A 10,497-nucleotide genomic window follows, 5' to 3' on the forward strand; every position below is an offset into this window, starting at 1 on the left:
AAAACATTCTGACCAAGACCAACTTGTGGAGGAAAGGGCTTATTCCGCTTACATCTCCCAGGTCACAGTTCATCAGGGAGCCCAAGGTAGGAACTCAGGGCAGGAACCTGGGGGCAGGAGCTGAAGCACAGGCCATGGAGGAACACTGCTTACTGGCTTGCTCCCCTGGCCCCTGCTCAGCCTGCTTTCTTATGCAACACAGGCCCACCTGCCCAGGGTGGGCTGGGCCCTCCCACAGCACTCAACAATCAAGATGTCCCCACACACATGTCCACCGGCTAGTCCAATGGAGGCAATTCCCCAATTGAGCTCCCTCAACCCAGGTTTGTCAAGTTGACACTATCCAGCACATGGGGTTAGGACTGAGGCACACTTGGGGTCACCACACAGCTCACCACAGCACCAATCCTCCAGTCTCCAAAGATTCAGATGCGTTCCACATGACACATGCATTCACCTCATCTCAGGGTCCTCCAGAGCCTCCATGCTGCACCGCGTTGCTAATCTCATCATTAAAACTGGCTAAATTAGGCACTCTTGGTGCTGGGGTGCAGGCTTGCAATTAAGGGCACTGGCTGCTCTTGCAGAGGACCAGGGTCAGTTCCCAGCACCCACTTGGTAGCTATTAACAGTCTGTAACTCTAGTTCCAGGAGAGCCAACATCCTCTTCTGACCTCCATGGGCATTGCATGGCAGGGGTGCACTTACGTACATGGAGGCAATACTCTCATACACATAAAATAAAAACAATAAAATAAAAAATATTTTTTTAAAAAAAATATACACATTGGGGCTGGAGAGATGGCTCCGCGGGTAAAAGCACTGGCCGCTCTTGCAGAGGATCTGGTTCAGTTCTCAGCTCCCACATGGCTGACAACCATCAGTAAGTCCAGTTCCAGGAGATCCAACACCCTTTCCTGACTTCCGTGGTCATACAACAGAAAATAAAAATAATAAATAAGCTATTTTTTAGATTAGGCACTGGGGCCCTTGGCAAGTAGTGGACCTTGGGAAGCCCTGCGCTCCCTGCGCTCCCTGTGCCCCTTGCGCCCCCTGCGCCAGGAGCCTCCCACCGCTAGGAGGCGCTGTATCCAGCCCGCCAGTCTGGGCCTCTGGCTCAGTCGCGGTGTGGGAGCCAGGCACCACCGAGACCGAAGCCTCCCGCCGGCCTAGAGCGTCCCGGAAGTGGCGCAGGGAAGGCAGCGGTCAGCGGACCGGCGGAGAGCGGCTCGGCCGGCATTTCCGGCCAGTGGCGGCTTCTCGGGGTCCGCAGGTGAGTGGGGCCGGGCCGGGGCGGGGCAGGACCGCGGCTGCAAACAGACCCGGGACCGGCCTGCCCTCCGAGCGCCCAGTGTGCGCCACGCCCTCCCTGGAGATCCCGCCTGGGCGCGAGCAGGACCGGCGGACCCCTCCCCGGCGCACCCCCTCCTCACCCCCCCTCCGGCGTACTCACTTCCCCGGCGGACCCCCCTCGCCGCGGCGCCTCCCCCGGGGTCCCGGATGCTTCCGCCTCTTTTTTTCTGTTTGGTCTTTTGAGACAGGGTCTCCCGGTAGCCCCAGCTGTCTTGGAACTCACTATGTAGACCAGGCTGGCCTTGAACTCACAGCGAGCGATCCGCCTGCCTCTGCCTCCCCAGTGGTGGGATTAAAGGCGACTTCTGCCTCTTTAAAAGAACAAGCGTCCTCCCCCCAGGACGCTCCAGCCCGGCTCATTTCTGTGTTGAGTCCTCGAATGTGCGAGTGTCATCCAGCCCTGGGGTGAAAGCTTCTTAAACCTTCCTCCAAACTCCTCAGGACTTTCCCAAGAAATCTGCCCTCTGCCCAGCTCTGGCCCCAGAGCACGTCCACCGCCTCTTCCCCCAGGAAAGTACTGCTTTAAGTCCTTGTTGGTGTGGCTTTGGGTTGGCCCTGTTTGAAGTCCCAAGATTAGAAACCACCTGGATTTGTGCTGTGGCATTTAGACTACGAGTGATAGATTCCGTTTCTTTTTCTTTCATACAGACAGAGTCTGTAGCCCAGACTGGCCTGGCAGGTCCTGTGTAGCCCAGGCTGTCTGCCTGAGCCATCACACCTGGTTTTGGAGAATTTCATTTCTGAAGGAAGTGTTTGCAGCCACCTCCTACTACCCTGTAACACACATTTGCAGGTCAGGCACCAAGAAACATCCATTGTGAGCCAAGACGCCTCGTGGAAGCTTGTCTGACCCTCAGTTGTGGGATTCCACAGCTCTTGGGTTTCATATTAAAAATCCCCTTGCGGGAGAGATTGTAGCCTTGATTTCCCTCTGTTCCACCGTGAGGTGCATGTAGTACACTGCACCATGTATGCAGGCAGCGTGCATACCACCCTCACTCTAAATGGAATTGGGGGGCCTGGGGGACCAAGGCTTTGGGAGGAAGGAGGGGGCAGGAGCTGTCTGAAATGCACTGTGACTCCTTTGTCTTTTCTGGACTGAGACTGAAGGTTGCTGGTGCTGGTGGCTCTATGGTCTCCAGGCCCTCACACCAGAGGAGCAGAGATAGCTGAGAGCCAAGTCAGGGAGCAAGGGCAGGACGGCAGAATGTACGGCAGGCTCTGGGCTGGGTGCACTATTTCATGTGACACTTTGTGGTGAATCTAGGCACGTCTTGCACTCTTGGTAACATTTCCCTTTCCCCTCTGCTTTCCAGTTCCTGAAGTGTGTGTGTGGCAACACTGTGGACCCTGGAGACATATCCTCACCTCAGGCCATCAAATCTTCATTAGTCTGAAACCTGGACACTTTGAGGGGAGCTTGGCCACCTGCATCTGTGCGAAAGCTCCAGGGCCCAGCTCTGCCCTGCAGTTTGGAACAGCACGACCCTGTCATCTTTCCTCCAGAGGAACAGCAGCCGACTGAATTGCTGGGAGCTGAGGCCTGAGTGTGCTGGGGCCCCAGTACCAAAGGGAAGAGGCTGCTGTGGGCAGAGGGCAGAGCCAAGGAGGAACTTGGTGTATGCCTGGGATCAGCAGAGTGGGCAGGCACAGAGGAGAGGAAGAGACTGTAGTGTAGGGAGGAACATAGGCCAGGAAGGACAAGCACAGCCCAGCCCAGCTTGGCCTCCCCCATGGCCTCCAAACAGGCTGCAACAAAGGGCAAGGGGGAGAAACGGAAGCGGGTGGTGCTGACCCTCAAGGAGAAGATTGACATCTGCACGCGACTGGAGCGTGGTGAGAGCAGGAAGGCGCTGATGCAGGAGTACAACGTGGGCATGTCCACCCTGTATGACATCAAGGCCCACAAGGCCCAGCTGCTGAGGTTCTTTGCCAGCTCAGACTCCCGCCAGGCGCTGGAGCAGCGGCGGACCCTGCACACCCCCAAGCTCGAGCACCTGGACCGTGTTCTCTACGAGTGGTTCCTGGTAAAACGTGCCGAGGGCATCCCTGTATCCGGCCCCATGCTCATCGAGAAGGCCAAGGACTTCTATGAACAGATGCGGCTGACCGAGCCCTGTGTCTTCTCTGGGGGGTGGCTTTGGCGCTTCAAGGCCAGGCATGGCATTAAAAAGTTAGATGCATCCAGCGAGAGGCAGGTGGCTGATCACCAAGCCGCCGAGCAGTTCTGTGGGTTTTTCAGGAGCCTGGCAGCCGAGCATGGGCTGTCTCCTGAGCAGGTGTACAGTGCTGACGAGACGGGCCTTTTCTGGAGGTGCTTGCCAAATCCCGCCTCGGATGGTGGGGCTGTGCCCAGCCTCAAACAGGGCAAAGATAGGCTGACCGTCCTGATGTGTGCCAATGCCACAGGCTCCCACAGAATCAAGCCCTTGGCTGTTGGGAAGGGTGGTGGCCCCAGGGCCTTCAGAGGCATCCAGCAGCTGCCCATTGCTTACAAGGCCCAGGGTAATGCCTGGGTGGACAAGGAGATTTTCTCTGACTGGTTCCATCACATCTTTGTCCCTGCGGTGAGAGAGCACTTCAGAGCCATAGGCTTGCCGGAAGACAGCAAGGCCATTCTCCTGCTGGACCACTCCCGGGCCCATCCGCAGGAGTCCGAGTTGGTGTCAGATAATGTCTTCACCATCTTCTTGCCTGCCAGCGTGACCTCCTTACTGCAGCCCACGGAGCAGGGCATTCGCAGAGCCTTCATGAGACTCTTTATCAACCCTCCTATGGCCCTCCAGGGCTTCCCCACCCGGCACGTGAACGATGCCATAGTCAATGTGGCTTGCGCCTGGAACGCAGTGCCCAGCCAGGTCTTCAGGCGGGCCTGGCGGAAGCTGTGGCCCACGGTCACAGTCCCCGAAGGCTCCTCCTCTGAGGAGGAGGCCGAATGCTGCAGCACCAAGCCTCACAACAAGGCTTTCGCCCACATCCTTGAGCTTGTGAAGGAAGGGCCGTTATGTCCCAGCAGCAGGCTTCAGAGTAGCAGGGCTGAGGAGCAGGGTATGACTGGGAAGGAGGTGGATGAGGCCAGTGGTTCTGTGGCCCTGGCCCAGGCCACTGGGCATACAGAAAAGGCAAAGAGAGGTGCTGGCGAGGGTGAGGAGGCAGCCTGGGAGCAGGCGGCCACGTCCTTTGAGGCTGTCGTGCGCTTTATGGAACGGCAGCCGTGCTTCACCACACAGGAGGTGGGGCAGCTGCGGGCACTGCACACTGTGTTCAGGAGCCAGCAGCAGCTAAGGCGGCCCCACATGGCTCTCAGGACTGAGATCAAACTTGAGGCCCTCCAGGATCGCCCTAGCGGGTGTGTGGCCACAACCCATGCTGCCTTACCCTCTTCATCCACAGCGGGTGACAACTGAAGGTCCTTGTCTGCACCCACTGACACCTGCAGCTCTACTCTGCAGCTCATGCAGTTGTGGGGCGCAGACTGCCTGCTGGGCTGGAGAGCATGCTCAGACTCGAGTCCCCGGGAGCATGGCTCTTGTCAGGGTGGCATCTCAGTTACACAGAGGGCCCTAAACCTGCACCCTGTCCCTCTGCATTCTGGAGCCTCCGCCAGCTGCAGCCACACCCAGGAAGCCATTTCTGCCTCTGGTGTTGACTGACAGAGTCATGCGGTCAGGTTGAGGTGTGTTTGTTCTTAAGGAGAGGAACTTCGTGAGGGGTGTGCCTCTAGCCCTTGGGAGACTCAAGTCTGCCTGACCGGTGGACCCCAAGCCCAGTCCTGAGGACGCTGGCCTTAGTTCCTGACCTCAGTGTTCCCGTTCCACCCCACCCCCATCCCCGTAGCTGCATACACACCATGCTTCCTGTCTCACATCCACTTCAGCCACGAACCCACATGCTCAACCGCAGGACCCTGCAGCGGCCCTGTGGGCAGCAGGCTCACCTCAGCCCGTGTCCCACAGTGACACCTTAGTTTCAGTGAGTGGCTTAAAAGCCAGTACGTGTCCAGTGGTCCACGCTCCCCAAAACCTTGAGTTCCAGCCCTATGTGAACAAACCTGGAGGAGGCACCGGAAGGTAGTCTGAAGTTTGCACCCTCACAGAGCAGCACTTAGAGGCTTGAGCTCAACTGCCCTTGGGCAGATTAGCAGGTGGCTTGAAAGATGTGCCTGTGAAGATGTGTCTGCATGGGCTGGTTTATGGAGGCCAACTGTGGGGGACATGACTATTCCAGACCTCATGGAGCGTCATGGCTGCTGTGCCTGTGCTTCCCGGCCCCGTGTACTCAGTGACAGCTCTTTCTTTCAAATGCACACCAGATAGGTGTATTTTTCTATGTTCTCCCACCTTGGCTTTGCCCTGACCTCACCATCTAGGATCATGTCCTGTTGAATTGGCACGTAGTTTTTATCTCAGTGTTTGCCAGCTGCTTCACCAAGAGACCTTCCCCCTGGAACCCTGAGAGCCGGGGCTTGGGGAGCATTTGGTCTGCGTTCTGTGTCCAAGCAAGGATGGTCATTGCAGACAGCACTGTCTGGTGCCATCTTCCTGCCCTTGTGAATGTGTGATCATAGAAGCAGGTGGCTTCAGAGATGTTGACGCTGTGAGCTCCGCTGCTTTCACAGCACTTCCCTTGTGTGTCTGGGGTGACGGCTGCATGCTCATGTGATGTGTGGTTTCTGGCTCACAGTGTGGACTGTTGGGTCACTGTTGCAGCTACTTGAACTGCTGCAGGGGGTCAGAGGTTGGGAGCTACTTCCTGGGACAATGGGGACAGAGCTGGGGGAGCTCCTGGCCAGTGCACCTGGGTTCCCTAAGAAGGTTTGTGCCCAACAGACCCCATCCTAGGGCTAGTGCTGGCTGACCCTGGCCGTGTTGCCACCTTCCTGACCGATGTCTGGCCCCAGGGAACCCCCTCCTTCCACAACAACTGGAGCAGGCGCCTCATTTGGCTGCATCCCTGTGAGCTCAGGGGAGAGTTCTTGAGAGGACCAGGGTGAAGACCACAGGTGCTGCCTTCCTGTCCACGACCCCTGACAGCTCCTCAGGGTCTGTGCTAGAGGTTCTTGGTGTGGACTTGGGGAAGGGCGGGAGCTGCCTGGAGAGCTTGTGCTGCACTGCCTCCTGCTTGCTGGGAACATCTGGTCTCCCTCAGGGCCAGCGCTGAAGCCCAAGCTCACAATCTCCCCATTCAGGAGACCAGATGGAGAGACAGTGCTGGCAGGACCTCATCTCCTTTTCTCTTGCCCAGTGGCCACTGAGGCCAGAAGCCCCAAGCTCTCCAAGCAGACTGCTCTGGGCCCTCTGTGTATGTACCTTCCCCCCCACACCACACCACATAGCTCAGGGAGGCCTGGCACTGACAATCCTGCCTTAGCCTTCTGAGTGCATGCCTGGTTCCTTCTGCTTCCTACCTGTGAGCCAGGCTGAGTTGCCCCACTGGCAGCTGGGTCTTGAGCACTTCAGTGTCACAGTCCCATTGGATGGGTACAGGAGCAGGTGTCCACAGACTGGCCAATGAGGTGGGCGTTTCTAGGCCAGATGCCCCTCTGCTGGAGACTTCCATGCCTAGACCACCCTGCTACTGGAGAAGGGTCCCAGCTTGGGCCTGGAGTGGACCATCCCAGCAGTGTTTGATGCTTGGGAGAACAGAAGCTCCTGTCACAGCCCTGTCTGTTGTCCCCGCAGAAGCACTGTTCCCACCTCATGGAAAGACAGGCCACAGCCCTGGTGCTGTGGGTGGCGTTGGGGGTGAGCAGCAGTCAGGAAGCAGAGGCCTCAGTAGGTGTGTGGGTTAATGGTGAGTGAGAATAGATGGTACACAGATGGGTGGAGGAGGAAGGAATTTGCTGCATTAACCCTGGTCAGTTTCCCACGTGGAGGTCCAAGTTCACCTGGAAGCAGTTCAGGCCCTCCATGGCCGGGTGCACGGGGCCTGACCATAGCATCTCACACAGCCAACTGAAGAAAGGGAACCCTGACAGGCCTGGGACAGGAGCCTGGATGGAGGCTGTAATGACTGCTGTCACCTCAGTAAGACTGGGGCTGATCTTAGCTGGAGGCCTCTGAGGCCAGGCCTGTGGGACTTGGAGGTGGGGTTATCTTCCTCTAAGCCTGGCTTTAGTGAGAGGACACTGAGCCAACTGAGGTGGCAGCCGTGGGTGGGTGGGCCACCCTTGGTTCTGGCTCAAGCTCATTTGCAGGGTGGCCCTTTGCCTGTGTGTTCCTGCCTGCCGCAGCCCCCACCACCAGCACACTCCTTCATCCCCAAATGAGTAAGTCATGCTGTCCTCGATCATCGGACAGAGTTCATGTAGGATTTGTTTTCCCGTAATGCCTGAGTATTGGGCCCCCTGTTCAGTGACAGGCTGCTGCAGCCTGGATGTTTTCCAGGAGTCTACTCACCAATCTCATTTGTGGTTCCAAAGATTTGACTCTCAGTTCTCATCAGCCCTTACTCATCACTGAAGAGCAGAGGGGGGCTTGGGCTCCAGGGGAGGGTGGTGGGCCATAGTGGGTGCCCCTTAGAGGTAGCATTCTCAGGCTGGAAAGCTGTGGCAGTTCCTGAGTGAGGGGCATGGGGGATGTGCTAGGGTCCTGAGGCTCATGTGGACGCTGAACCCTCTAGCTGGGCTTGGTGTAACCCTTCTGCAGGACCCCTAGGCCAGGATTGCCCTCCTACTAAGCACCTAGCCTCGTGCCCAGCACCCTGGCTGCCTAATGTCCTTGGATTCCTGAGGTCACAGTCCCAACCTCCAGCATCCATGCCTCTGTGCTCCCAGTCTGGCACCAGTCTGCAGAGGAGCTTACCCACCTATAGGGAGCAGCCCCTGAGAGTTGGAGAGCTTTGTCCACAGCTCACAGGGATGGGAGGTAGGAAGGACAACACTGCTTTCGGCAGCTGAACCATGAAATAAATAAAAGCCTTTCTGACTATGGAACTGAGTTGAAGCGTCAGCTAACTGAACTCTCTCCCCACCTGCATCTCCATGGGAGATAAATTTGTTGTGGGCTCAGCCCTTATGACTCAACACCTGTGCTCCTTGTGCAAACCCTCAAGGAGCCTTGGAGGGCCCTGACTCAGCCAGCAGCTGCTCAGTGTTGTTGGTGCCCCTAGCCTATCACTGGGACAGACATGCCTGTAGATGGCTTTTCAGAGAGCTGCCCATAGTGAAGCCTGGGGTTTCTGGTCTGTGGCCTTCTGTAGAGGGATCCTGGTGAGGTTGGAGGGTCCTTAAGAGCCATCCCCCCTGGGTGCCACAAGTGGACAAGGAAGCAGTGCGGGGTGTAAAGACAGACGCTAGGGGGCCCCCCTCCCTGCCTGAGCCATCTCTGCAGAGACATGAAGCCAGTAACAATTGGGATGCCCCACTGCTGTGATGTGAGAGTGTCCTCTGGCTCCTCTGAACAGGGCCATGTGTGTGCATGTGGAGATGCTGATGCGCACACATGTGCCTAGAGACGGTTAAGAAAGACCCATCTGCAACTTAGTCACCCGCAGGAGCACCCCAGGGCCATCTTCCCTCAGGTCTGCAAGGGTGGACAGGTTTGTGCTTGCTGAAGACTGCACACAAAGCCATCTCTGTTTTTGGAGCAGTTAAACAAACCTGAGCATCCCAGAGACCCTGAAGTCGTGCAGTCAGCAGTCAGCCACCCGACTCCCCTCCTGGGAACTCCTGCCCTGGCCTTGGCCTGCCCTAAGCCTGTCCCTAGTGGGTGCTTAATAAGTACTCATGGATAAAGGGGCCCCACAGCTCCACTCTGGCTGGCTGACCCCACATAGTGTGCCAGCCCTGTGCCAGGCTCCACTTGTGCCAGGTCACACTCTGCTAAGCACCCTCTCTCCTGGCAGGGAAGCCGGACCCCTACCTACTGTTCAGACCAAGGGCTTCTGAGCCTTTCTTACTAATTGAGTTTTATTTGCTGACATTAAGTGGCACTGTGGGCTGACAGGCCTGGCTTCTTGTTTGATAAATGGGATTGGAATGCCATTGTGAGTCCTTTGAAAGCTCTTTAAGGGATAGCTGTGCTGGTCACTGTGCCCAGTGTCTAACCCTGCACCGACCTCTGCAAGCCTCCAGCGTTCCTCACCTCCCTGCTCAGTGGCCTGACAAAGCATCCCCATCTGCCAGACCTCTTCTGAGGCGGCCTCACCTCATTCCCAGCAGCCCCGGGCAGGGCTGCTGTTGGCGTTGCAGCAGGAGGGCCGTGGCCATTTGGACACTGAACCCTGGGGCAAGTGCATGTTAGTGGAGCAAGCCAGACAGCGCGTCCTGAGGGCTCCCTTTGAGATATCTCAGACAGGCACAATCCCCAGGGCAGCCTGAGGAGTGGTGCTGCTGGGGCCTGGAAGGTGGGGGCTGGTGTTCAATGAAACCAGAACCTCTGTTTTGGAAATAGGCAGCAACGGCTGCATGACTGAATGTGATGATGCAAATGGTACCTCTGGCATGTGGCTTAGCCAGCCAGACCCAAGCAGGAGGCGCGCACCCTGGAGTCTAGCCTGAGGACCGGACGTGTAGGGGACGGGAGCCCTGCGGCAGTGAGAGGGTTACAGGGGTGAAAAGGGGCAGAAGGGGAACAGAGTCGATGGGGGAACCCTGAGGCCGACCGCACTTGCAACTGCTCATGGCTCCACCATCAGAGGGTGCCTGCTCCTTCCCTGTTCTTTCCTTCCGTTTATTGGGTTCCTGCTACAGGCAGGGCATGGAGCTGTTGTACGTGAGAACAGCCCCTGTGGCTTAGGTCCCAAGCCAGAAGGCGACACGAGGAGAGAGGCCTTGACCTCTTGCATGTTTACTATGGCTCAGAGGAAAGCAGGTATCAGCTGACAGTAAGGACCACATGTTCAGGGGCCCAGGGCCACACATCCACTAGCCTGTCCATCCACTCATCCATCTGTCAGTCTACCTGCCTGACCAGCCATCTGTTTATCCTTCACCCATCTGTCAGCCACCTGTCTCATCCATCCATCCATCCATCCATCAGCCATGAACTATCTATCCATCATTTACCTGTCCCATCCATCATCCATGAATCATCCCTCTATCATCCACTCATCCATCTATCCATCCATCCATGCACACATCATCTGTCTGTTCATCCATCCATCCATTCAACCATCCATCATCTGTTCATGAATCATCCATCA

General features: G+C 57.1%; 1 protein-coding gene across 2 annotated transcripts; it reads left to right on the forward strand.

Moving 5' to 3' along the window:
• The first annotated feature begins 1,178 nt into the window (after window positions 1-1,178).
• Window positions 1,179-8,281, forward strand: Jrk (Jrk helix-turn-helix protein). 2 transcript variants are annotated; one of them, XM_029555011.1, is made up of 3 exons: window positions 1,232-1,273; window positions 2,002-2,146; window positions 2,670-8,281. In XM_029555011.1, the coding sequence occupies exon 3, from the start codon at window positions 3,087-3,089 to the stop codon at window positions 4,758-4,760; it is 1,674 nt and encodes a 557-aa protein (XP_029410871.1). In that variant the 5' UTR covers window positions 1,232-1,273; window positions 2,002-2,146; window positions 2,670-3,086; the 3' UTR covers window positions 4,761-8,281. The 2 variants fall into 2 exon arrangements, with proteins under 2 accessions (XP_008849261.1, XP_029410871.1); XM_008851039.3 differs by lacking the exon at window positions 2,002-2,146 and having other exon boundaries at window positions 1,179-1,273.
• The last annotated feature ends 2,216 nt before the right edge of the window (window positions 8,282-10,497 follow it).

The sequence above is a fragment of the Nannospalax galili genome, unplaced genomic scaffold (assembly GCF_000622305.1).
Source record: "Nannospalax galili isolate Female #2095 unplaced genomic scaffold, S.galili_v1.0 scaffold525, whole genome shotgun sequence".
NCBI lineage: Eukaryota > Metazoa > Chordata > Mammalia > Rodentia > Spalacidae > Nannospalax > Nannospalax galili.